Genomic DNA, 27,588 nt, shown 5'->3' with positions numbered 1-27,588 from the left:
GGCGGGCGCCGGGGCCAATCTGCCTTGGGCTCGGCGGGCCGCCATGCCAGGACCCGGGGCTCTCGCCCCAGGCTCGCCGCCTGCCTCCTCTTGCCGCTGGAAGCTGCACATCGTTCGCCAGCTGCAGCAGCGGGACCGCAGGCAGAAGGCTCTGTTCTTGGACCTGGTGGAGGCTTGTGAGTGGCAGCCCTGGGGAGGGGACTGGGGTAGGGGGTAGGAAGGAGCCGAGAAGGGGCTTCCGAGTTGGGACAGCGCGGTGCACAGCCCAGGAGGTCCCCGGCGATTGGAAGGGGCCAACCGGGGTGGAGACAGAAGGACAGGAAGAAAGGCCTGGGATGACACATATAGTCATGACCCCGGAGGCGAGTGGAGGCACCCTAGGAGTGACAGAGATGCCACTGTAGAGGAAGGTTGTGGGGTGGGTAGATGCCCACTCTGGAATTCCCATCCTTTAGAAATCTAAGGCTTGGGAGCAGGACGAGGACGAAGTAGTACCTCCCACTCCTAATGACACATGTTGGGATTCTAGGAGGGACAGTCATGTATTCCTGGGGAATTCAGGTGGGACAGAAAGGTGTTTTTTAGAAGAGGTGGAGGAAAGAGGAACCTTTTCTACAAAGAGGGAGTGATCCCAGGAACTATATAACACTGGGCATGAAAAGGGAGGGATTTGAGAACTGAAAAGAGGAAAGGAGATGTGGTCCAGGAAAAGGGGACAATTTCTGGATTTAGAGGGAGAGGATGGGTGTAAACAGAAAGTTGGCCCCAGAGATAGGGCCTGGGGGAAACTAGTAGAAATGGGGTTTAGAGGACTTGTGTGGAAGAAGAAGGGAGCTACATGATCCAGTAGAGTGCCTGGGCAGGGTGGTGGTGCTGCGGTTTGGGTTAGACTCGGTGGGCAAAGGGAGGAAAATATTATTGAGGAAGAGATGACCTCAGGAAAGAATGTATGGCCCGAAGGGGACTTGGTTGCTCTGGGTGGTTAGGGTTAGTGGACTTGGAGGGAGGAGCAGACTGGTGAAGGTGAGTGTGGTAGGATGACCCTTTAAGAATGCTAAGCTCTGAAGCTGAAATGTGTGAAAAAGTGGACTTTATCCCCTAGGTGGTCAGAGATAGTCTGGCCACCTTGCTCGCTTTGAGGGTGAAAGACATGGGAAAAGAACAGATTAGTTCTGGGGGCCGAAAGGTATCAGAGTTCCAGTGCTTGGGGATCCTAGTGCACCTTTTCCCCCTTGAGGCTGAGCCTAATTTGAGGACCAAGCCAATTTGGGAAGAGGGGAGTCTGATCCTTCAAAGCATAGTTCAAGTGCCGCTTCCTTCAGTAAGGTCATCCTTGATTTGTCCCTTCTCTGGTATTCCCCAGACTTGTCTAAGCCCCAGAATCTCACTTCTGATTACAGGAGTATTTTGGATCTTTGGCCTTCCACCTTTCACACCCAGAAGGCCCTAAAGGCAAGGGCTGTTTTTTTCTTTTCAGACTAGATGCTCCCTGAGAATGGGAGTTATGTATCAGTTATCCGACATGCCAGAAGTTGAGGCCAGAGAGGCTGTCATAGGTTCACATTTTGACCAAGTCAGTAGTTTTTAAACAGAAAACTCCTGATCTCAGCCCCCAGCTGTCTTGACTACTTCCCAACCAAGCCCTGACCTCCCTAGCTTCCCTGCCTTCCCCTCCCCACCTTAAAAGATAAGCCAAGAGAATGTGGATTTCTTAGTATGGCCCTATCATTGTAGACAAAATTTTTAGTCCATGTGCTTATAGTCCTATGGCCAGTATATATTAGGTAAATGCTTGTTAGTTGATATAGGCAGAACCATAAATAGGAATAGCGCCTGGGACAAAATCTTGTGTGTGTGTGGCACATCTTGGTCTGGGAGACTGCATCCTAGAGATTTAGTGGCCTTCTCCCTGGCTGGACAAGATACGAGGAAGCATATCCTACATCTCCTACCGCCAGCATCTTGGTCCCTTTTCCTAGAGGGCCTGGGTCCCTGAAATGCCTCTTCTCTGTGTATAGATCGTGATTGGGGACCATTTTCTAGCCTTCTGCTTAGCTAGCTCCTGGCTTCCAAGAAACTAGGCTGCCCTTCTGCCCTCATTGTGAGAGGCTTCTGAAGTGTCTGCTCTCAACAGGAGCTCCCAAGTCCAGGGCAGTACTCTCTGCCCCTGTCCTTATGTCTGTAGGACTTCTATTTTATCACCTGGACAAAGACCTGATTTGCCTATCCTCACTGCAGCTCATCCCTGCAGCGAGGGTTGGTAGTGTGGTGTGAGGGTTAGGACTCCAATTTCTGGTCAGGGCTAATGCTGTTTTTTTTTTTGGTTTTGTTTTTTTTTTTTTTTTTGCTTTGCAATATATCAGTCATCTCCAAAGATTTCATTTAGTCCACTGAACATGTGTCTAATAATGCAGTTTCAGCTTTTCTGTACCCTTGTATCCATGGAGACAAAAGTCTAAAGTCTATCCCCTGGCCCTCCTGCTGCTGCTTTTTGCCATCAGTGGGACCTGCTGCCACACACTGTGCCTCCCCTATTGACTCCACCCTTCCCCTCCCCAAAGCCTTAGGAGCACCTCTTCCTGAGACCTTAGCTTTGCTCCTTGCACAATGGCAAACACATCCTTCCTATTTGAGCTTGGGTCAGGTTTTTCTGCCCTTTGGTGACCTTGGGGAAGCTTCCAGCACCTCTCCTCTGACCTCTAGGCCTTATCTTGCCCAGCTCCTTGCCTGCTGATGGGCTCTTCTATTCTCCTGGACCCAGTGGCAAGTCTCAAGTTCCCACAACAAGTGGAGAGTTCAGACGTCATGGGCTGTCTAGTGGGCTCCATGGTGAGCTTGGGTATTCTGAGCAGGAGAGGCCAAAGCTGTGGGCACCAAGGTGGCACTCCATAGTAATACCAGCAGCTCCCATTTCTATAGCTCCAGCGCTTACATAGCTCCTTCCCCATAATAACTCTCTGAAGTTGTTGATGCAAAGATTATTATCCTTGTTTTACACAGGAGAAAACTGAGGCTCAGGAGATTTAATCACTTGCCTGTGGATTGGAGCTGAGACTCAAAAAAGCAGGTCTTTTGACTGCAACTCCCGTACATTTTCTATTATACTGTGTTATCTCACAACCAAGCTGAAAGTTCTTATGATGAGTTTTGTGTTGACTCCCACCTCTAGGCATGTTCTTGTGCTCTTTCCCCTAACAGGTCCCTAATAAGGTCTCAAAGATGCTTAGGGTCTTGTTCTCTACACTTTTTAAGGAGTTAGTTTGCTTTGAAGAGTGGGACATTGGAAAGAACACCGGATTTAGAGCCAGAGGCCCTGGATTCCAACCCTAATTCTACTTGAGTGACCTTGGGCAGATCACATTACCTCTCTGGGTCTCAGTTTCCTAATCTGCAAAATGAGGGCATTGGGCTAGATGTCCTCTGAGGTCCTTTGTTATGATGTGGGCTGATGTGCCAAGAGGTGTTGAAGAGCAGCAGCGGAGTGGTGGGAAGAGCTGGGCTTTTGAGTCAGAAGAGGCCTGGATTGAAGACCCGGCTTTGACACTTTTGAGCTATCTAAGATTCACCTTCTCCATCTCTCAAGTAGGGATGACAACAGAAATAGCATCTACCTCACACAATTGTCGTGAGTCAAGTATTTCATACACCTTGAAATGCTTTCTATTAAAGGGAAGCTCCTATTATTTCTAATATAAGCAACATTATTGTTACTGTGCAGAGGGCTTTAGGAAACATTCTCTTATCCTGGGAACACGAATGAATGAATGAAAAGCTCTGTATTAAGAACTTATTACAGCAGTCAGGTGGAGGAGACACTTCTGGAAGAACTATCATAATGGTGGCCCAAGGAGAACCCCAAGTGCAGTTCAAATTTGTATTAATTGGTGATGGAGGTTCTGGAAAAGCTACATTTGTGAAACGTCACTTAACTGGTGAATTTGAGAAGAAGCAGTATGTAGCCACCTGGGGTGTGGAGGTCCATACTCTCATGTTCCATACCAACAGAGAACCGATTAAACTCAATGTATGGTATACAGCTGGCTGAGTGAAATTTGGTGGTCTGAGAGATAATGGCTCAGTGTGCCATTATAATGTGTGATGGAAGATCAAGAGCTCCTTACAAGAATGTGCCTAACTGGCAAAGAGATCTGGTACGGGCATGTGAAAATATCCCTACAGTGTTGTGTGGCAACAAAGTGGATATTAAAGACAGAAAAGTCAAGGCAAAATTAATTATCTGCCTTAGGAAGAAGACTCCAGTACCATGACATTTCAGCCAAATGTAACTATGACTTTGGGAAGGCCTTTCTTTGGCTTTTTTTTGGTGGTGGTGGTTGTTGTGTCTGATTCTTCGTGACCCCATTTGGGGTTTTCCTGGCAAAGATTCTTGAGTGGCTTGCCATTTCCTTCTGTGGCTCATACAGATGAGATAACTGAGGCAAACAGGGCTAAATAATTTGCCTAGCGTCACACAGCTAGTAAGTATCTGAGGCCAGATTTGAACTCATGAAGATGAGTCTTCCTGACTCCAGGCCCAGTGCTCTATCCACTGCATCACCTTGCTGCCCTTGGCTTGCTATTATTGGAGACCCTAATTTGAAGCTCGTTGCCATGCCTGCTCTTGCCTCTCCAGAGGTTGTCATGGACCCACTACTATATGAGCAGGATTTCCTGATTGCTCAGACAGCTGCACTCCGTGATGAAGATGATAATCTGTAAGGGAATGAAGCTGGAGCCCAGGGTTGGAGGTCTAGTTTTGTAGGCAGTGCTCCTGTGATGTCATTGGTGGAGCATTTGACACTTGATTATATAACTGCGCAGAGCATGTGCTTAATCTTGGAGATGCAGAAGGAGATGATTAGACTTTGGAATGAACAGGGCAGTTTAAGCATCGATAAATAATTCATATTTTGGACCCGCAGATTTAGCTGTTTTGGACCGCAATTATGTCCCCTTGAGTTTTTGAATATAAGACCATCCCAGTATTCCCATTTCTTTTTCGTTTAGGTCATAAGAAAGTTGTATTTCAAATACCTATGCAGGTGAGCTCTTATCCCTTGTTTACAGTAGGCATTTTAAAACCTGTTTTGCTTGGTCTTGGTAGGTATGTGCCGTGTGACTATTTAAGTGGTCTGCACATTTTTGTGACTAGTTTTTAAAACATTCCAGACATCATCAGTTAAGATACATTTGTGTCATACATTTTACATAGTAAAGATAGAGACTGAACAGGTTGAAACTTTTGTGCTGCACAACTTGGTAATAAAGTTAAAAGGTGTGAGTCCATATGATTTAGGTAGTTAAGCTAACCGTTTTCACACTAGCTAAGCTGAGCACCTAAGGTGGCTTGTGCAAGGAGGGTAAGGCTGAAGACTAGAATAATCATATGAGGATTTTACATTTTTCCTGTGTATGAGCTGTCAATAGAATAGAATTTAATTTATGTGAATTGAGTGTCAATTGAATGCAGCTTTTTAAAGATGATTATGCTTAATATACATGGAATGGTAGCCACGTTTTAAAAGGGTGGCTTGAAGTGATTATGGAAGTAAGCTAGACTCTGTTAACTTTGACTTTGACAAGCTTTCAAGCCTCTGTAGGCAAAATTATCCTGTTGGGAAGGAAATATATCAAGACAAAAGTCAGTAGTGAGAAAATGGACCATCAGTCTAAATTGAAGCCTTGGAATTTGTTCTGTATTTTGGGTTCTATAATTAAAGTGAAGCATTTGATTAAAAAAAAAGTACTTAGCATAGACTTTCAGAAGGGCCTTCCTGAGACCATGTCATGACTTTCACTTTCCATAGAAAGTTACTCTAATGGGGAGGAGGGGATGTCAGGCTAGGGATCCACTGAAATGGAGGAAGAGATAGTCTTGTCCTTAAGGAGCCCTTGGTCTTCAGGGAGAGATACCCAAAGTGCTTGCCATGAGTGGGAGAAGGTCAATACTCTTCCAGAACTGACACCTAGAAAAGAAGAGAGGACATGACTAGCAGCTAGCCAGGCAAAATGTCAGACTGGTGCCTTGGCTAAGTATGGTAAGTGTGGAGAGGAGGCAGCGGAAGGCATGGAGAATTTGTAGATAAGCAAAGGTAGTTGTGGCCAGTTAGGAAGAGCTGCCTGGAGGTGTTACACATGGTTCTAAGGAAGAGAAGGAGGTGCTGAATGGATAGGCCTCCCTCACTCTGGCTTGGCCTCTTGGCCTTCTACACTCTAGAGGAAACTTAGTGTTGAAAGAGGAAGTATGGGGAATTGAGGCCTCTCCCCTACTCCCCTCCAGGGCCCAATCCAGCTGCTAGACTGTCTCAGTACCTATAATACTTAGGGGTTCCCAGTTCCTTATTGGGAAAGGAAATAATATTGGACCTGTTTGTCCTCTTCTGAGTCCTTCTTGGTCTTGGGGTGGGAGGATAGGTTCATATCCTCGCTTTGGAGCCCACAAAGACAGAACAGGGATTTATAGGCCACTCATTTTTTGGATTGAGAGAAAAGATACAGATTATAGCCAGACTATGGAAGGATGAAAGAGAGCCAGGGCTGTGGTTCTCCAGAAGTGTGGATAGCATTGCAGCTCCTTCCCCGGTGCCGGTATCTGTTGCCGGGAATAGAGCTCAATGGAGGTGTCAGATATGATGGGGGTTGGGTGGGTATGGAGCCTCTCCGGCCAAACCCCTCCTCACGTATCCCTGCTTTTTCCATCTGCTCCCTAGATCACAGACTCTTGGAGAAATCAGACCTGTTGGCCCATTTCACAGAAAAGCTGCCACCTGAGCCTTCCAATGAACTTGTTCACCTCCCTTCATGGTAAGAGAGAAGGTCAAGGGGAGATCAGCAGTACCTGGGGAATGGCACGAGGGAAATGGCAAGGATATACAGGGCAGAGTTGGCTCTAAAGGAAGGGAATCTTAATGGGGAAGGAGAACCTTTGGCAGTGGAGATGATAGTGACCATGGGCAGGAGGGAGGCCTGAGGCAAGAGGTTCTAAGGGAAAGGGGGGGGGTTGGGCATGGTGCCCAACCACAGGCCCATACAATGGTTGCCCTGTGCCTTTGCCCTGGTTAATTCTCTTCCTGGCACCTCATTGCCCCACAGGCCACACCAGCTTCCCTCCTACCAGGGACAATTAGGCCTTTCTCCCTTGAGCCCCTCCCCACCAAATTCCCCAAGCGAGAGATGACTCTGTGGCCTGATGCCTGAGACCCTTCCAGTAGGTTGGTTGTTCCAGTCCCTTCCCCTCCTATTCATTTAGCAAACATTAACTGACTATCTGCCTTGTGCGAGACATGACCAATCCCTCCAGCTGTCTGTTGATCTGTCTGTCTTCCTCTCTCTCCCTCCCTGGCTTCTTTACTCTTTCTTTCTGTCTGTCTTCCTCTCCTCTTCTTTCTGTCTTTTCCTCTCCCTCCCTCCTTCCTATTCTAATATTCTCTGTCCTTCTACTGCACTTTTGTCCATCCATCTCCCTCTCTCTTAACTGTCTGTCTTCCTTTCTTCTTTCCTCTTCTCATAGGTTAAATGGGCCCTCATTTAACAGATTAGAAGCCTGAGGCCCAGGGCCCATAGTTAGTAAGAGGCAGAGTTCAGTAATCTGAACCAGGGCTTCTAATTCCAAATTCACCTCTTCTGTTTACCATGTTGTCTGTCTGTGTCCCTCTCTTCCTCTCTTTTTGCGCCTCTACCCAGCCTCCCAACCCTTTTTCATATTGTCGATTTGAAAGTGGGAGGATACAGGGTTGGGAGGACCAGTTCTTGCCCCAGTGTCTCCAGAAAGGAGCATGGGAGAGATGAGATCGTCTGCTCCATCACATACTTGTAGGTCTTTAATGACGAGTGAAGGGAGGGTGGGATGTCACATGGCCCTCTCAGGCAGGGCAGAGGGGAGAAGAGGGAGAGAGAAAAGGGGCCTGGGTCATACCAGGAGTTGGGCTCATACATTCCCTGGGTTAAGCGAGGGGACCCAAGTCACAGGTAATCCAAACATCATTTTTCATTTGACTGTGGAGTGCATGGTTTATACTTGGCTGGGAATATAGGGTAGTGGGTTTGACATCTTGAGAATTCACCATGTTTCAGAGAAGAGACTAAAGTCAGACTATGAAGCCTCAGCTGAGGAGGTGGAGGAGAGGAAAACCTCTCCTTTTCCCCTCTAATCTGCACTTGCATCCTGTTTCCTGGTCTGTGCTGGCCATGGAAAGTATCACTTCCCAGTCTCAGGGTGCAAAGCACCTGACTGAATATCAGAGCTGCCTCCCTTTGTCTAACCTCACTAACTGGCTCACACCTTCCCTAGAATGTGTTGGGGAGGCACGGCTGATTTGGGGCATCTTCCCTTCCAGCCTTGGAGGCCACAGGCCACAGAGTATAATGGGAGATGAGACCAACCCAGGCTGCGTGTGTGTCTAATCCAAAGTTTCTCTCCGGATAACAGGGAGGAGGAGGAGGAGGAGGAAGCAGGGCCAATTCCAGATCCTGCCCAGTCACCCGAGGATCTCAGGAGGAAATGGGAGGAAGAAGTGGCTAAGATCAAGTTGGTCTGTGGGGAGGTAGGCTACACATTTAGAGCTTAGAGATTGGCTGGTCTAGAAGACTGGGAACAAAGAGAGTGCCCATCGGCTGGGGAATGACTGAGCTAATTAGTGAATGGAACTCTGGGCCTGAGTGGGCTTGGAGTTAGGAGACACATTTAACTAGCTGTGTGACCGTGGGCAAGACACTTGCCTCAGTTTCCTCAACTATAAAATGGGGATAATAATAGCACCTACCTCCCAGGGTTGTTGTGAGGATTAAATAAGATGTGTAAAGTGCTTACCTAGCCTGCTCAGGGCCTGGCACATAGTAAGTGCTAGATAAATGCTTATTTCTTCCCTTCCTAATTTTGGTATATGAATGTCATGGAATTCTGTTTTGCTGTAAGAAATGACAAAAGGGATGACTTCAGAGAAACCTAGGAGGATTTGTTTGAACTGATGCGGTGTGAAATGAGTAGAACCAGGAGAACAGTTTATATGACAGCGACATTGTCAAGATAAACAGACCTGAAAACCTCAAGCCCTCTGATGAGCGTGGCAACCCACCATGATTCCAGAGGCCCGATCAGGGAGCAGTGCTGCCCACTCCCTTACAGAGAAGTGATGGACAGAAGGGCAGAATGAGCCATAGTTTTTGGATGTTGCTTTTTTTTTTAATTTTTTTATTTTTAGTTTACAACATTCGGTCGCACAGGTTTTTGGGTTCCAAATTTTCTCTCCCTCCCTCTCCTTCCCCCATCCCCTCAAGATAGCATGTAATCCAATGTAGGTTCTACATATACCTTCACATTGAACTTATTTACATAATAGTCCAGTTGTAAAGAAGAATTATAACCAATGGAGTGAATCATGAGAAAGGAGAAACGAAGCCAAAAAAGAAGGGAAAAAAAGAGAGCAAATAATTTGCCTCAACCTGCATTCAGACTCCGTAATTCTTTCTCTGGATGTGCATAACTTTTTCCATCATGAGTCTTTTGGGGCTGTCTTTGAACCTTACATTGATGAGAGGAGCCAGGTCTATCAAAGTTAGTCCTTACAGTTACCGTGTGTCTGTGATCATGTGTAACGATCTCCTGGCTCTGCTTCCCTCACTCAGCATCAGTTCATATAAGTCATTCCAGGTTATAATGAAGTCCTTCTGCTCCTCATTTCTTATAGCACAATACTATTCCATTACATTCGTATACCACAGTTTGTTTAGCCATTCCCCAATTGATGGGCATCCCCTTGATTTCCAATTCTTTGCTACCACAGAAGGAGCTGCTATAAATATTTTTGTACATATGGGTCCATTTTGGACATTGCTTTTGTAGGAATTTGTTTTGTTTGACTGTTCCCATCTTCTACAAGGGGGTTGTTTTTCTTTTTTCAGAATTGGAATGGGAGGGAGAGAAAAATGCTTATTAATTGAAAAGTGAAATAAAGTGGGAGAAAAAAAGGAAACTGAGTCCTAGAGAGAGGAAGGTTACCCAGGGAGTAAATGGCAGAGCCAGGCTTTACACTTGGCTAGTCCTGGAGCAAGAAGGTGGTGCCATAGTGCACAGAGCGCCGGGCCTGGTACCAAGAACATCCAAGTTCAGATTTAGCTTTAGACATTTAGTAGATGTGGAACTCTGGGCATTTCACCTATGCCAGCCTCAGTTTCCCCAGCTGCAAAATGGGTATAATCATGGCATCTACTTTCTAGATTGTAATGAGGATCAAATGGGATCTTGGTAAAATACTTGTTGACTATGTATGTTGGGGGTGGGGTGGGGAAGAGAGAGTTGAAAGGATCTGGGTTCAAGGGAAGGGAGGAAACAAACATTTATTAAGTGCTTACTGTATGCCAGACATTCTGATAAGCTCAGAGTAAAATAAAGGCAAAAAAGTGGCCCCCACCCTCAAGGAGCATGGTGGTTTGGTTGGATGGCACAGTGGATAGAGTACTGGGCCTGGAGTCAGGAGGACTTAAGTTCAAATCCAGCCTCAGACACTTACTAGCTTTATGACCTAGAACAAGTCACTTAACCTCTGTTTGCTTCAGCTTCCTTATCTATAAAATGAGGACAATAGAAGTACCTTCCAGAGTTGTTGAGATAGTATTTATAAAGCACTTAACATAGTGCCTGGCACATAGTAGGTACCATAAAAATGATGACTATGATGATGATTGAACTTAAAGAGGTGATGACATACAAATAACTATGTCCATATGAGACACTCACAGTGTAAATAGAAGATAACTAGGGGTGGTGGGGATTGGGACATACCTCCCAGAGCTGGAGGGGATTGAGTCTGGAAGGGGGAAGGCTGTCAGTTTTCAGAGAATGAACAGTTGTGTGGAGCCCAGCCCCAGAGCAAGAAGAAATGGGCTCAGACCTCGGAGGTTGAGACCACTCCCAGAAATCATTTCTCTTCTCTCACTCTGCCTCGTTCCTATTTGCAGATGGCATACCAAGTTGTGGAGAAGAATACGACCCTGAGCTCCCAGGATGCTATGCTGGCAGATCAGCGGGGCAGGTGAGAGACCCAGAGATCACCTGAGCATACCCACTGCCCGAGCCTGCATGAAAGACTAGGCTGTCAGGGATGCAGGTCATAAGGACAGTAGACCTGTCCCTTCCCCTGATGATCTGGTAGTTTGTCTCAGGAGGAGTCCTCCCTAAAGACTTACACTGTGAAAGACGCTTTGAGGTCATCTGTGGAGGCTCCACATCTCAACGGGGAGAGAGTGGGAAGGGGGGACCTGGTCACCAGGTCTATCTTGTTCCCTTTCCCCCACCCCCTGCAGGCTGTCAGTTCTGGATGCCAGGGTGCATGAATTGGAAGAGACGCGTCAGTGGCTGGCAAAGCAGGTGGCTGGGCAGCAGGACAGGATCACAGAGGGGAAAGAGGCCTATGACACACTGTGGGCCCACACTGGCCACCAGGAAGGGGCCTTGAGACAGCTGGAGGAGGAAGGCCGTGAGCTAGTGGAGCAGCTGATCCGAGTCAAGATGCAAGCTGCCGAGGACCAGAATTACCGCAATGAGCGGATTGAGAGGTGATGCCCTAGGGAGAACCCCCAGTTTGAGGAGGGTCTCTCCTGTCCCCAGGAAGTCCCTGGTCTGAGGGAAGAGGCAGCAGCCCCAGGGCTGAGGGGAGACACAAGCCTTTGCCCCCAAGGAGCCTCTGGCCTGAGAGGAGACACATATCTCAGGCCTCAGGGGGAGGGTGCCAGTGACTATAGAATTCAGACTCCTTAAGTCCCTTTGTTCACAGGGTCAAGCAAGCCAGGGTTTCCAAGGAGCTGAAGAAGGCCATGAGGAGGACAGTCAACATCTCTGAGTAAGTAGGAGGTGGGGGAAGTTGTCGTCTGGAATCTTTGGTGCCAGATCTTAGGACACAAGATATCAGGGTGGGAAGGGGCCCATCTAGCTTAAAGCCCTTATTTTACAGAGAAGAAACTGAGGCCCAGAATGGGAAGGACAGACAACACAGACAAACCCAGTAGCTATCCTTGGGGAACAGATATGAATCAGATAATAAACTGGGCCTATCTGTCTAGGAAAGAGCCCAGGCATCCACACCCTTAGAGACCTCCCCTCCTATCTGTCCCGTGTGGAGCCTCCTGGGGCATTCTGAGCTCCTCTGCTTCTCTTTCCTCAGGACCCTGGACCCTCCCAGCATTGCTGAGCCCCGTGCTGATAAGCAGGAGCTCTTAGAGGTAGAAGCCTGTGGGAAACAGTGGAAACGCCCCTTCAGGTAAGTGGGGCCAGAGAGGGCTCTGCAGACAAGCTGATCCAGCCCAAGAGGCCTTCTGATCCCTGGTGCAGCTGGGTCCTGACCTCCATATCCTGAGCTCACTGGACCGCAGGGACCGGGATCCCCAGCCCTAGGCCACCACTTTGGCTGGTGACTCAGGGATGGAGTGGCTTCCCAAACTAAGTGGAATGGGAAAAAACTAAGGTCACCCCATTTCTCTCTGCAAGATATTCTGGGGGTGGGGAGAAGGAAGCACAGTGAGGCTGAGCCTCATCTTTCTAGGGGTGGTTGGGTTTTCCCATCTCATAAGATTGTAGGATTTAGATTTAAAGCTGGAAGGGGCCTTTGAGTCTAACTGCTCATATTACAGAGGCTCAAAAGAGGGCATGAGGCCAGCAGAGCCAGAAACTGACCCTACATCCATTTGTGCTCATCCTCTCCCCTTCCTGGTTCCATCCCTTTCCCCTCCCCCCACCCTCAGGTGAGGTCTCCTTGTGACATGGCCCTCACCAGGGTTGTGGGGGAGGGTGTTCAGGAGGATCATGGGATACAGGGCCACAAGGGCCCTTAAAGGTCATCTAGTCCAACTCCTCATTCTCCAGATGAGGAAACTGGGGCTGAGAAAAGGTCTCCTTGGGACTTCCAAGGCTTCTCCCATGACTTCTGATTGAAGCTGTACTAACATCAAGGCTGCCTCGATTGAATTCCAGACTCTCAGTGCTGGCAGGGGGCCACAGGAGCCCCTGTCTGCTTCAACTTGGGCCAGCCTGGGAGAGCCCTCTACATACAACATCCTCATCCCGTGGCCGTCTGGCCCCTACTCAGACACGTCCAGTGAGGGAGAACCTGCCCCCTCAGGGCTTTTCCACTTTGAGCCAGCTCAAACTGATAGAAAGTTTTTGGCATCTTTGTTACTTCTAGTCTTGTTCTGAGTTCTGTCCTCTGGGGCCAAGAAAAATAAGCCTCAGCTCTTTTCTACAGGATAACTTTTCATGTACTTGAAGCCAGCCATCATGCCCCAACTTAAGACTTCTTTTCTCTAGGTTAATCAAGCCCATTTCCTTCATGAATTGGAGGCTTTCAGCCTTCCTGGCTGCCTTCCTCTGGCCACTTTCCAGCTTCTCGGGCTCCAGTCTGGCCTCCTTGCAGAGTTATCTTCCTTCACCTCTCTAATTGGTGGCCCAAGCCTCTGGTCTCCCCTACTGGGGAGGCCAAGGCTAGTGGATTGCTTGAGCACTGGAACTCTGGGCTGCAGGAGCATTAAAGCTGAGTGGGCACCTGTACTGAGTCTTCCTCCAGCATGATGAACCTCCCTGGGATGAAGGTGGAGGGCCTCCCTCCAGGCGGCCAGTTAATGTTGGGATGGGCCTGTGAAAGGCTGTTATACTTCCATCTTGGGCAAGGTAGGAAGACTCAGGCTCAGAAATAATACAAACAAAGAAAAAGCAAAGAGATCCAGTTTATCCCTTCGATGAAGAACGTTTCTTAACACTGTACTCTCAGGGTGTCACTGACTAGAGCGAAGCTGTCACTTACTACAAGGCAGTCATTGGCAGGTAGAAATGGAGACCATGGAGTCCATGAGCCAGTCAGCATTTGTGAAGCACCTACTGTGTGCCAGGCACTGTGCTAAGCACTGGGGATACAAATAAAGGCAAAAAAAAAAGGCCCAGGCGACCTGTGAGGTCCCCTGCAATTCTGTGACTTAGCGCAAGAGAATAATTGTGAAGCAGTTTGTTGCTAGACTGTCACTTTTTGCAGAGATACCGAATAACTTAGTGTCATAGTAGGAATAGTTAACGTTAGGGAGTCATTTATAGGTGAGCTTTGGGCTATGAGATCTCCAAGGTCCCCTCCCACCTCTGATCCCATGATAAAGTGCCAAGGAGAGGTGATCCTTGCAGTGCTAGAAGAGAATAACAGTAGTAACCAACGTATACTGCTGACTGTGTGTCAGGCACCGTGCTAAGCGCTTTACAAATATTGTCTCATTCCCTGGGAAGTAGGTGCTGTTTTCATCCCATTTTACAGTTAAGGAAACTGAGGCAGGTAGGGGTGAGGTGGCTTGCCTAGGGTCACCCAGCTGGCTAGGTGTGTCTGAGGCTAGATTTGAACTCATCTCTTCCTGACTCCAGATTCAGCAGTGCCACCGGGCCACCCAACTTATTAGCAACCAATCATTTCCTTTGCGTAGTGCCAGTGGGCCACTTAGGCCCTGGAGGCATCTTCGGATGGGAGGCATGTTCTACACTCACTTCCTGCTTCCCTTGGCAGTTTGAAGTCCAATTCTAGGTGATAAGAGCTGGAAGGATCTCAGGGTGTCTGGTCCGAGCCTGTGCATGAACCTTCTCCTAGCATCCTGGACTTGAGCCTTTGCCCAAACACCTCCAGCAAAGGGAAGTTCACTCCCTGTCGAGGCAGCCTCTTCCATTGTAGGACAACTCAGACTCTTAGGGATTCTTTCCTTATTTTGAGAGAAAATTTGCCTCCCTGTGACTCCTCCCCATGGTCCTGGTTTTGCCTTCTGCAGTCAAACTGAACATATTTTTGCCTTCTGCCTCATGGCCTTTCAGGCTTTGGAAGGCCTTTCCCTCACGTCTTCTTGGGAATGACAGCCTCTCCTGTAGTTCCCTCTGCCCCCATTCTCCTGTTTATTCCCTGACCTTCCTGGTCTCCTTACTCTGGCCTTGTGGACATTGTGGAGCTTGGGCCAAGGGTGGGGGAAGGGATGGCCTAGGAAATGATTCTTCCAGCAGAAGTGAGGTCCTAAGGGCCTCTCCCTTCTCATGGCCTTGGGTCCAGTGACCTCCTCCGTCCCCAGCAGCCCCGATCCTCCTGATGGTTTTCTCTCTCGTTGTCTGGTTCTGCCCCCAGGTCGGCCTCTGCCACGTCCATGACCCTGGCTCGCTGTGTGGATGTTATGAAGGGGCTACTGGAGTAAGTGGGAGTGAGGAGAGCAAGGGGGGCGCATGGCCCCTCAGCTTCTCTGGGTTGAGACCAAAGGCTCCTGAACAACTCCTCTTGACTCATCATCCGCCCCCTGCTCTCCCTTTTCTCTCTGTCCTTCAGCAGCTGCCCTCCCCCTGCCCATGCCCATCCCTCTTAGCTCCCACGTTCTCTCCATTGCATTCTCTTACCTCTTCAGCGCTCCCCCATCTCTACTCCTGTCCCCTCCAATGTTTCCCCCATTCTCATGCCTCTTTGCCAATTTTCCATGTGTCTTGCTTTCTCCTTCAGTGAATCGCTGCATTCCTGTTTCCCTCCTTTCCTCTTCTCCATCGTGGTTCCTCTCCTCTCCAGTATCTCCCCTTATTACCATTTCCTGGTACCCCCTTCCTGCAGCATTTCCCTTCTCATTATCTTCCTTCTCCCGAAGGAGCCTCTGGTCTGCCCCTCCTGAGTTTCTTTGGCTGGTGGCGGGGCAGGTAAGGCAGCATAGGGGCCATGATGGCTATTAGTCCTTCCGAGGCAGAGCGAGCTGGGAACCTCCTGGATCTCTAAAGATCCCTCTCCGCCTCTTGTCCTTTCTCGGAGGGCACTTTCTAGAGGCTGGTCCTTTGGCTCCTGTCTTTGGCCTGGGTTTTTCAGAAAGAGCGGTCCTTCTCCCACCGGCTGGCCAGGGGGCAGCCAGCCCAGCATCCTGGAGGATGGGGACCGAGCTGAGAGTGGGGAGATGCTGAAGCTCTCCTGGGCTCGCTTGGTGTGTGCTCTCTTTGTATCTGCCTGGCCACACTGCCCCTGTGGGCTCATCTGGAATGTGGGCCCCGAGAGGGGCTCCTGTCCCTGCTGAGGGTGCTCCTCCTCTCCTCTCTGGGAGGCAGCCCTATCTGGGCCCTGACTCCGGGATTCAGTTCTGGAGGATCAGGCAAGGTGTGTGTTTCTGGAGGGCCCTCAGGGTTCAGGTGAGGAGGCAGTGAAGTCCGGACCTACTTCTTTTACCTGTAGATGAGATCTCTCAGGCCTGTATCTCACACCCAAGGGCTTTTTAAACATTGTCCTTCCAGAATTTTCCTTTTGAGTGTTATGAACTTGCCAAACATCAATGAGTAGGAACATTTCCCTATACAAAGAAGAACTGAAAAAAAGGGTGCATATAAACCATGAATCTCCATTCTGCCTAGATTGTTTCTTTTTACAGTCTCCATCAGATGATCCCCTGCTTGTCTGTGTCTCCTGAATGTCTTCTGTGGCCAGAGCTTTGTCTTCCACCCCACACTTCTCCCTGCCAAGCGTCCATCATGTCTATTCTTCTCCAACGCTCTATTCCTCTTGTTTGAGCCTCACACCAGCTCTCTGGGGCTCACAGGGCAGAGACTGTTCTCCCCATCTTATATATGTGGGAACTGAAGGCTAGGTAAGGGAAGAGAGATGTTCTCAAGGCCAGGACTGGAATTCCAGCATCTAGATTACCCAGGCTAAGTCAGGATACCAAATGGAACTCTGTAAGAGTCCATTTTTTCTTCTGCAGAATGGGCAGATCCCACTCACAGAAGGCCCTCAGACCTGTCCAATGAATCCCACGTGCCATGTTTTTCTCTTCCCAAGCCTGCTCAACTTTTCTCCCCTGACCCTGCCCTGAGAGGATTGCAGCTGGGCACAGTTCTCCTGCTGTCTGTTTTTCCTGCTTGCCCTTGGCCGCACCTCCTCCTCCCCTTGCAGCTGTCACTTCCCTGGGCCTCTGTGGCCCTAGCCTCTGGTGCAGGCCCAGGTGATTGGTGGGGGGGGGGGGGCATCTCGGAGGAATTGCCATTGACTCTCACCCCATTCAGTTTTAGGAAAAGAAGGGGTCACTCCGTGAGTGGGGCCCCTGAAACCCGATATCCAAGCATTCCTGTCTGTGGGGTCTCCTGTCTCCCAGCCAGAGCCCAGGATATCCAGGTGAGACAGAAAGGGCCAGCTATAAAGGGACTAAGGGGGAGGATGGACACAGGCAGGTGTGTTTGTGGGTGTATGTGTACATGGATTCACATATACATGCGTGTTTGAGAAAGATGTGGGGAGATACTGGGACAGATGTATAGCTATGGAAGACATTATCCTGGCTAGGCTAGGTGGCACATGTAAGAGCTAGGAAGATCCCTAGACAATAAAGAGAGCATGGCCATACTTGGAAAAGCACTGACCCTTGGGATGGATGTGTGTATGGAGCACAAGGTGAAATCTTTACAGGCTGGGGAAAATGGAGAGGAGACGGACGGCCCCAGCTGTGTGAGGAATGGCTGGTTAGTCATGGTGGCTTGGGGAGATAAGGAGAGCCTGGGTCCTTGCTGTGAGAGAGGGCATTAAAGCCTTTCTGCCTCCCCCAGGAGGCCCACCATTCTGAGGTCAATGCTGTCTGCTTCAGTTCCAGCAGCAGCCTCCTGGCCACAGGCGGGGCTGACCGGCTCATCCGTCTCTGGAATGTGGTTGGAGGTGAGTGGAAATCAAATATTTCACCAAGGGCTATTTTTCCCTCTTCAGGGTCATGGATGGGGGTAAGTGTCCTGGCCCTGCATTTGAATTCTCTCCTGCCTCTCCCCCATATCCATCTCCAGTTTCACAAACAACAGACAGAGTTCACCACCTGTCATTTATGGGAGAGTATTACTGACCTTTGGGGGTGAGATAGGTGAGTGAGGTTGGGGGATTTCTGGAACCTGAGCCACTTTGAGTTCAACCTGGTTTATAGATGAGGGAACAGAAACTCAGAATGTGGAAGAGACTCACAGCTACCAAGGGGAAAACGGGGCCAAGAACCGAGGGCTCAGCCCCTGGGCCATGGTTCTTTCTGTGCTGAATCTCACTCTGAGCCCCTGGTGGGATCCACCCTCATGCTGCACTTTGAGAACCCAAAGGAACCAGCCATGGGTGGGACAAGTGCTGTCTGAAGACTTGGATGCGAGTCCTGACTTGAATCCTTATTAGCTATGCAACCTTGGTCAGGCCACTTTGTGAGTCTCCATTCCCTCAGTAAAAATAAGGCTGATGCTGTGTGCATTATCGGCTTCATGGGGATCTCATCTCCCCAGGCCGCCTGGAAGCTGAGCAGATGTTGGAAGGGGCCGGAGGCAGCGTGACTAGCCTTGAGTTTGAACCATCGGTAGGTTTGGATGAGGAAAAGGGGGAGGGGTCCCTGGGCTGTTCCTGGCTGTGGGGGTGGGTGGCTTGGTCAGGATTGTCTTTTTAACCTAGAAGCAGTGCTAGGCTCTGCACTGAGTAGGTGCCCAGTACACAGGGGTTGAACTGAATTGTGTGTTCCCCTGCCTGAGACAGTTTCCTTATCTGTAAAATGTGAGATAATCCCTGCCTCAGCCTTTGCACCCACCTTCATGCTGGGACAAGGGGGCCCAGAGCTAGGCTGGGGACCCAGGAGCCTGCCACCCTTCAATTCAACGTCTTATTAAGCATCTGTTGGGGGACAGAGCTCTCCCTGTGGTCCATGCTGGAAGCGAGTTTAGAAAAGACACAGTCCCTTCCTGCAAGGAGCTCACAGGCAGGATAGGGATGTACCTGAATAATAATAAACAATGGTGATACTAGGAGAAAAGAGGGAGCCGGACCTTGGGCTCTTGGCAAGTCTGTGGAGAGACAGGGACAGGCCCTGTGCTGGGATCCAGGGAAGGCTTCTTGGGAGAAGCGGCCCTTCCATAGGTCTACTGGGTAATGAAGGCATCCGAAAGGAGATAGCTCTGGGACAGGCCTCAGCCAGTGCCCCCGAGGGCCCCAGGGAGGCAGGAGGAGAGAGAGCTTGCCACGGGCTTTCCTGACATTATGTCACTGGAGTCTTGTACAGCCCTCTGAGGGAGGTGCTGTTATTACCCCTCTCAGATGAGGAGGCTGAGGCTGAGACAGTAATAGTAGTAGTGATGACGATAACAACTAACATAGTTCTTGAGGTTGGCAGCGGGCTTTGCTTACCAGTGTTATCTGTTTTGATTTGATCCTCACAATGGCCTCGTGAAGGAGGTGCTCTTATACCTTATGTGTAAAATGGCAAACTGAGGCTGAGAGAGGCCAAAGTCACCAGCCCAGGGTCACACAGCTACTAAGAGTCTGAGGCAGAATTGAAATTTGGGCCTTCCCAACACAGTCCATTGCTTTCTCCCCATGTCACCCGTCTCCTATGCTGGGCTGCTTCTAAAGAGGGAACATGCAGATGGATCTGTGATCTCATGGACCGAGGACCTCCTCCCACACTGCAGCTCAGCACCATCCATGCCTGCCTCTCCTATGGTGCACTTGTTCCACACAAGGGATCCACTGGACACACTAGAGGCCTTCCTTGCTTTGGTGCCATTGCAGGGAGCCGTGCTCTGGCTGTCCACCTGTCTTGCCTTGCTCTGGCCACATGAACAGTCCATCTTTTCCTGTTGTACCATTCGTTGATGGCATCTGTTGACCTCTGTTCCTTCTCAGAGTTCCTTATTGGTTCTGTGTTCCAGCCTGTTCTCACTGCTTCCCCAATTCACCTTTAGTCATTGCCCTCTGCAATATCCTTTTTAGTTCTTCAGAGACAGTGTTGTCCACTTCTTAACTGCAATATAGCAACACTGATAAAATTGTGTTTTGTTGTGTTTTTTTTTTGAGGGGGGAAGGCAGGGCAATTGGGGTTAAGTAACTTGCACAAGGTCACACAGCCAGTAAGTGTGTCAAGTGTCTGAGGCGGGATTTGAACTCAGGTCCTCCTGACTCTGGGGCTGGTGCTGTTCTCACTGCGCTACCTAGCTGCCCCTTGTTTTTTTTTTTTTTTTTTTAAAAGATGGACTTTTGCTTTTATGGAAGCTTTGGGTCAGTAAAAGTGCTTTGCAGTTTTCCAAAAGCAAGCCAATCCACTCTCCTCCTTTTTAACTCTGGTCCCATCTCATTGTTCATTTTTGTTTTCCCAGACATACACACTTTTGGACCGATTCTATAAAGTGTCCATTTAGATGCATGTTAAAATTTGGGCAGTAGGTTTTCTTCATCCATTTGGTCTTTCCTGTATGGATGGTCAGGCCAAACTTCTTTGAGTGATTACAGATCTCTTTGAGAATCTTTGAAATGTTTTGATGCAGTTGGCACAATGTCATGCACAAATAGGAACATCTAGAAGACCTTGTTATCCACAGGGAATCTCTCTTCAGCACAGACTCTCTGCTGCATCTCTTCCATCACAGTAGAAAAAACCTTTGGCGAGCATGCATCTCCCTGTTTTATGCCTTGCTGGATGTTTTTTACTAAGGGGCTATTAATCTGGGTTATTTCTGTCATTACATCTTCTAAGAAATCCTGAATAATCTTCATATGTGGGTGGGACACATCTGGTCAGTCAGTCAGTAAACATTTATTAAGGGCCTATAGTCTGCCAGGCCCTGGGCTAAGTGCTGGAGATACAAAGAAAGGCAAATGACAGTCCCTGCCCTCAAGGAGCTCGCAACATGCAAGCAAGCTACTTACCTTGTGGTAAAAGACCCTGAAGCCTGCATTTTGTCCTTCCCAGCTGGATGTGGGGTTTTTTGGGTGGGGGAAGGGGGGAGGAATCAATAAACAAGTGGAATTTTACATGTATAATATAAAATGTATAAACTGTATAAGTGGGATCTTACAATTTTTACATCTTTTGGTCAGTTGTGAGGTGCTAAAGATGTGATCCATTGTTGAATACTGCTTGTAAAAGTCTGCTTACTCCCTATGCATACTCTCAACAAGGGTGCCCTCACTCATAAAGATGGGCATAGATGGAGAATAGGCATATAGGTCGGGAGTTAATAATGTTCTTTCAGTCCCCTTTTTGGGTCATTAGCGAGGTTTGAGATTCCCCGCCCCGCACATATACCTTTGGCATCTTCACTTCCTTCAGATGCCTCGTAACCTGGCCCCCCAGTATCCTCACAAGGGTATCACCTCAGATCTCCTCTGTAGATACTTGCTCTGATCCTGCTGCTTTCCCCATCTGCTTCTCTTTTTTGCCATTTCTACTTCCTTTGTAAGCACCTCAGGGACTCTGATGTTAGTGTTCAAGTGAGGCTTTGCTCTCCTCGTTGGAACCAAAAGTTTGCCTAAATGATTTTTGTAAAACGTTGCTGTTTTTCTTCTGGGTTCAGTCCACCTTCCCACATCATCCTTGAGGGTCCTTGGGATGACTTTGCTCCACTGGACAGCTTTCCAAGCCCTCTTTAAATTGGTTTTATCCTTCACCTCTCCTCCTCTGCCTTAATTATCCATCATCCTTCTTCATAAGGTTTTACAGATGAGTTAAGATTCTAACCCGGTGTTGCCTTTAGCAACAACATCTCTCTGTTTGCCAGTTAAGTCAGATACTTACTGACTAAGGGGCTTTCTGGGTTCATGAAGCAATTCATTTGCATTGTTTGACTTCTGGATAAAATTGGTATAATTGGTGTCAATGTCACTTGTGTTGTTCATTTCCCATTTTTTCCCATAGTTTATTCAAGTAATTCAGGGTTAATTGTATGCCATGTTCTTTACTTTCTTTCTGTAATCTTTCTTCCTGTTTATTACACATTCTGGTCTAGCTGGCACTAAGCAGACAGTACATAGGAGGGAGAAGTGTGAAAAGAGACCAGGAAATTAGGTAGGAGCCAGATTGTTGAAGGCCCCAATGCCAGGTGTTTCCGTTTTGTTCAGTAGGCAGTGGGGAGCTCTTCGAGGCTTTTGAGCAGAAGAGTGACACTCTGGCAGCATGGGGAGCATGTATTGGAGGAGGAAGAGACCAGAGGCAGTGGGAGCATTGAGGAGGCTATTAATGGTTGGTAGTGATTAGGACCCTCACCCCAGCCATCTCCATCCTTTCCCTCAGGGCTGCTATTTGCTGGCAGCGACTTACAACAAAGCTGCCCAGCTCTGGAAGGTGGGCGAGAGCCAATCCAAGGTGAGACGGCTTCTGGGGCAGGGGCAGGGGCTGGGGCTGGGGCTGAGGATGTGGTGGCGGAAAGGAGCATTCATTGGGAGCTTCCAATTTACACCCTGGATACATGGGGTCATTGGTGCAGGAAACATTGTCTGGACACACAGACAAAGTGACTGCGGCCAAATTCAAGCCGACCCGGCAGCAGGCAGTGACTGGGAGCCGGGACCGGACTGTGAAAGAGTGGGACCTCAACAAGGCATCCTGTAAGCCCCCCACCCCAACCCCCCATCCTTTCTGTCTACTCTGTTCCCCTGCCCACCTCTCCCCCTTCCACACTCCATGGTTTGAATCCCCTCCTGCTCCTTCAGGGCTCCCCAAACCCCAAGGTGGTTCTTCAGTGTCCATGGTGATTGAGACCCCCAAATAACCTCAATTCCTGTTTCCCAATTCCCTCTGTCCCTTGCTTGCCCTCTCTCCCAACAATCCCCTCATCCTCCCCTCCATTTCTCTCCTGATTCTGCTTCCCACCCATCCATCCCCTGATACCTCCTGTCCCTTTTGACCTTCCTCTAATTTCCCCACCCAAACCTTCTGTATTTTAGGAGTGCAGGGAGGCCACTGAGTTCAGGCTGGGAGTCCCCATGGTTAGGTCCCAGTGGGCCTAGAGCACTGCCCCTCCTCCCCGACGCCCTACTCTCTCCTTGGCTAGAGCCTAGGGTCTGTTCATCCCTCAAGCAGGGGCTGGGGAGGGGAAGCAGGCAGCTAGCAAAGGGGACCTGGCAAGGTACCCAGGAATTTCATTTTAGGGGCAGTTTGCTCAGAGGACCTGGGTTTGAATCCCTACTTGCTGGCTGCACCACTTTGGGCAGAACACTCTGGGTTTGCTCCACTGTTCTCATCTGTAAAGAGAGTGTTGAACTAGATTTCTCCCGTCCCTTCCGACCCAGTCCTTTGTTCCTATAAGTGACTTCATGGCCCTCTGAGACTTTCTTCCCCCCTGCAGCCCCCCACTCCCCTCTCCCGCACCCACATGGCATGTTGGACATCAACAGGCTGAGGGGCCAATGTCACTGGCCCACTGGGGGCCCTTCTGGAGGTTCTGGGCCCTGTGGCATTCACCCTGCGGCCTCTCAACCCCCAGGCTCGAGAACTATCGACGGTTTCTCCTACTGCAACGACGTGGTATGCGGAGACCACCTCATTATTAGTGGTCACAATGACCAGAAGATTCGTTTCTGGGACAGCAGGTGATGAAAACCTAGCAGTGAGTCCAAAAGAAATTGGGCAGCGGGCCGGGAAGGGATGTTCCAGGTCGCCTGCCTCATTTATTGTCAGCCAGTCAAGAGGTATCTATGAAACACAAGGGGCAAGGGGGATCCCTGCCCTGGTGTGAAGGGATGGCACAGTCTGTGCCCTTGGCTGTGATTCATTTAACTGCATCAGATTAGGTCACTCAGTTGACCTTTTAAAGAATATATATCAAAGTAGGAATCTTTATTAAAACAAATAAATAGAACTTTTATTGTTAAATACCATTTCAAAGCAAAAACAGTTTTAGAATAAGGTTTAAAGAAAACAAATTGGTACCTTTCTCATTTCCATTCAATTATTGCTAGCCTTCATATTTTCCTTTTTATGCCTTTATGACTATAAAGAGAGAAACATGTAATTCTTTCCTCTCCTTTGATGTCAAAAACTCCCCAGGCTTCCCATAGCTCCCCAGCCTGCTAAGCCCACCAGTTTCTGGCATTAAAAGGCCTTGGAGCTTCTTCCCCAGTGATGGCTGCCCGGCTAAAGGTCCAGGAAGGCAAGGGATAGGATCCCAGCACCTAACTTTAGAGCTGCATACCTGCAGGGACCATTCCTGTGACTGCCTCACCCCATGGCCTGGCATTGCTTTCATTTCCTAGACATTCTCTAGTGGTTCCCTCTCTGAAGCCTAATTTTTGGGCTTCTTAGAGTCAGCTAGGTGCTGTGAGCCTGGAGTCAGGAACACCTGGGTTTGAATGTAGCCTCGCACACTTATAAGCTGGGCAAAGTCATTTAATGTCTCTGCCTTGGTTTCCTCAACTGTAAAATAGGAATAGGAATAGCACCTGTCTTTCAAGGTTGTGAGGATCAAATGAAATAATGTTATTTCTAAAATGTTTAGCATCGTGCCTGACACACACTTAGGTGCTTGTTTCATTCCCTCTTTCTTTCTCTAGGGCAGAAGCACAGAGAGAAAGATCAGGGTCACCAGCATATCAGCCCCTTCCACTAACCTTATCTCTGCTCTTTGAACCCATTATTTTGAGTTTGCATTGAATGGGTCCTTAGTAACCAACACGAACTAATATACAACCTTGGTTTAAGTGGCTAACTTAAGAGGTTTTTTCTTTTTAATTTTTTTTCCAATTAACAAGCATTTATTTTCTCTCCCTCATTTCACCCCAGACAAAAAAAGAAAAAGAAAACCCTTGAAACAAATATGCACATCCCACATTGGCCATGTCTAAAAAGAGTAGATGTCTTCTTCTGCCCTCTCTATTAGGAGGTGGGACCACAGTTCATTATCAGTCCTCTAGAGCCGTGATTGCTCACTGAATCGATCAAGGTTTTTAAGTGTTTCAGAGTTGTTTGTTTTTACAGTGTTATGGTCTAAGTTGTTCTCCTGGTTCTTCTCACCTCTCCGTGTCACCTGATACAAGTTTTCCCAGGTGTCCCTGAAACCCTCCTCTTCATCATTTGTTAGTACTTCATTACATTCATATACCACAATTGGCTCAACCATTACCCAGCTGATGGGCACCCGTTTAGTTTCAGCTCAGAGTTACAAAATCAGGTCGTAAGAAAAGACATTGACAACAGAGTGTGATGCCTGTATTTTAGGGAGCACATGGGTAAGCTGGAGCGGGGCCACAAAAAGATGACCAGGATGGTGAGCCGACCAGGATTGCTTAGCATGGAGAAATGTAGGAGTGTGTGTGCATGCATGTGTGTGCACGTGTGTGTGCATGTGCTTGCAGAGAGGTTCTTTGACCTTCCCCTGGTCTTGTGTCCTTCCAGGGTCCCACGATGCATACAGGTGATTCCTGTGGAGGGAAAGGTCACCTCTCTCAACATCAGCAATGACCAGATGCACCTCCTCAGCTGCTCCCGGGATGATGCCCTTAAAGTCATTGACCTTCGGGTCAACAACATCCGCCAGGTCTTCAGGTGAGGGAAGGAGGGCATGGTGATGAGAGCTCCCACCCCCTCCCTTGTCTCCACCCCATCTCCCCCTTATTCCACCTCCCCTGTGGCAGAACGAAGATTCTTCTGGGGATGGAGAGGGAGTAGGCTCAGGGGTTTCCATCCTTTCCTACCTTGTTTTACCGTTCCTGTGTCCTCAGGGCTGACGGCTTCAAGTGTGGTTCAGACTGGACCAAAGCTGTGTTCAGGTGAGTATGGATGGAGTTCATCCCAGAGTCCCTGCTGCTCCCTTTAGGATTTTCTCCCCCTGGAATTCTCTCCTGTCCTTTTCTGAAATGCCTTGAGCCCCCTAACTCCACTGTCAGCAAGCTGGCAGCTTACCTGCCTCTCCCTCAGGGCAGATCTCTCCTCCTGTTGACCTCATCCCCCCATCTTCAACATGGCAGCTGGAGGAGAAAGAGGGGTGGGGGGTGGGGAGGAAGGGGGGAGGGAGGAGCAGGGAAGTGATCAGAACAAGGCCGGTGTTGGGGAGAAGACAGCTCACCAATCAGCACGTAGGACTGTGTGTGGTTGTGTGTCCATTCCCTCCTGACCTCCCGCTGACCTCTGAGTAACTCACTCTCTGATATTTCCTTTTTCCAGCCCAGATAAAAGCTATGCCCTTGCTGGTTCTGCCGATGGTGGCCTCTACATCTGGAACTTGGAGAGTGGCAAGCTGGAGACCAGCCTCTATGGGCCCCACAGGTGAGCCTCTGGGGTCCAGCTTTCTCAGGGAGAGGACAAGGCGGGTGGGATACACCCTGGGCAGGGCAGGCTTTGCTCCAGATTCTCTGAGTGTCTAGCTCTAGACAAAGCATGAGCCGCTTAGTGCAGAGTAAAGGCTGTGTTCCAAATGCCAGAATGAGATCCTGAGGGGACCTCCGCAGCTTCTGAACCCATACCTTAGGAAGTGGCTCCTTCACCACTCTTGGAGATCATAATATACCCAGCGAGTCAAAGGGAACTTGGGGACGTTTTAATCTGGAGCAGAGAAGATGTTGTGGGGACATGCTAGGGTCTTCAAGCATGTAAAGGGCTCTCTTGTGGGGAGGGCTCCAGAGGTGGGGCCAGGAGAAGAGGAGAAGCAGCTGTTGAGGCAGACTGGACTGAGAGAAAGGAAACTTCCTAGGACTCTGTAATCTCCCGAAGTGGGAGGGCTGCCTCAGGGGGACTCCCCATCACTGGAGATCTTCATGCAGCGGCTGGATGGCCACTCGTTGGGGTGTTGGGCTGTTGGTCTGGATGGCCTCAGGTCATCTGTCACCTGTCTACAGCCTGGGTGGTGCCACCTAGGCTTTGTGAGGCAATGAGGTGACGCTGGGGACAGAGAGTTAGACACTTGGCCAGCCACTTCACTTATGTCTGCCTCAGCTTCCTCTTCTGTGAAAGGAGGATAATAGCACTTCCCTCCTAAAGTTGTTGAGGATCATGAGACAAGATTTGTAAAGTGCTTTGCAAACCTCAAAGTGTTTCAGAAATGTTTGCTATGATGATGATGATGATGTTCCTAGTCCTATGCTTTCCTTTTCTCAGCCTCAGCTTTCCTGTCCATAAGATGGGGAACAAATCCTACCTCTGCTTTCATAGAGTTGTCATAAGGATCCAAACAAAGAATGGATGATCACCCCTATTTAACGTATGGGGAAGCTGAGGTCTAGACGTTGTAAACCACAGGCTATCACACAGCACGCTTGTGGCTGAGTTAGGACTGTTGATTGTCCCCTATTCAGCCTTCCCTCTGCCACTTCCAAGTATTAATATCCCTTCTCTTCCTCCATTGATAGTGTCTCCATCAATGCAGTAGCCTGGTGCTATGCTGGAACACATGTCGTAAGTGTGGATCAGGGGAAGAAGGCTGTGCTTTGGAGTTAGCCCAGCCCTGCCAACCCCTGGAGCTGGGACCCCCTTCCTCTGCCTCTGCCTCTGCCTCTCCTCCCTCATGGTACTGGATAAAGCTCTGGCTGGTTCCAGAGACTGAGGTACCAGGGAGGTGTACCAAGAACAGAGCTGGGGGAAGCTTTGTGGGGTCTGGAGGGAAAGGACTGTGTCCTGTCTTAAGTAATCCATCTTTGTGAACATTCAAAGGGAAAGGGGTGGGCTTTTTTCTGCATTAAATTTAAATTTTTTTTTTCTTAATAGTATTTTTTTCCAATTACATGTACAGATAATTTTCAACATTCATCTTTGTAAGATTTTCAGCTCCATATTTTTCTCCCTCCTCCCTGCCCAAGACAGCAAGCAATCTGATAAAGATTATACATTCATGTTAAACATATTTTCACATTAGTCATG

At 48.9% G+C, this 27,588-nt stretch overlaps 1 protein-coding gene and 1 pseudogene across 1 annotated transcript; both read left to right on the top strand.

The window, feature by feature from the left end:
- Positions 1-27,429, top strand: ATG16L2 (autophagy related 16 like 2). The gene is made up of 18 exons (XM_036747241.1): positions 1-176; positions 6,711-6,804; positions 8,429-8,543; positions 10,957-11,030; positions 11,302-11,553; positions 11,772-11,837; positions 12,159-12,254; positions 15,129-15,191; positions 17,024-17,132; positions 17,561-17,666; positions 18,263-18,333; positions 22,033-22,104; positions 22,226-22,346; positions 23,225-23,330; positions 25,132-25,281; positions 25,458-25,505; positions 25,900-26,001; positions 27,081-27,429. Exons 1-18 carry the CDS (start codon positions 44-46, stop codon positions 27,166-27,168), a joined length of 1,866 nt encoding a protein of 621 aa, XP_036603136.1. The 5' UTR covers positions 1-43; the 3' UTR covers positions 27,169-27,429.
- LOC118839713 lies at positions 3,836-4,719 on the top strand (annotated as a pseudogene).
- Positions 27,430-27,588: the final 159 nt, after the last annotated feature.

The sequence above is a fragment of the Trichosurus vulpecula genome, chromosome 2, assembly GCF_011100635.1.
Source record: "Trichosurus vulpecula isolate mTriVul1 chromosome 2, mTriVul1.pri, whole genome shotgun sequence".
Taxonomy (NCBI): Eukaryota; Metazoa; Chordata; class Mammalia; order Diprotodontia; family Phalangeridae; genus Trichosurus; species Trichosurus vulpecula.
The sequence above is the reverse complement of the archived record's forward strand: the minus strand, read 5'-3'. Positions and strand labels throughout refer to the sequence as shown.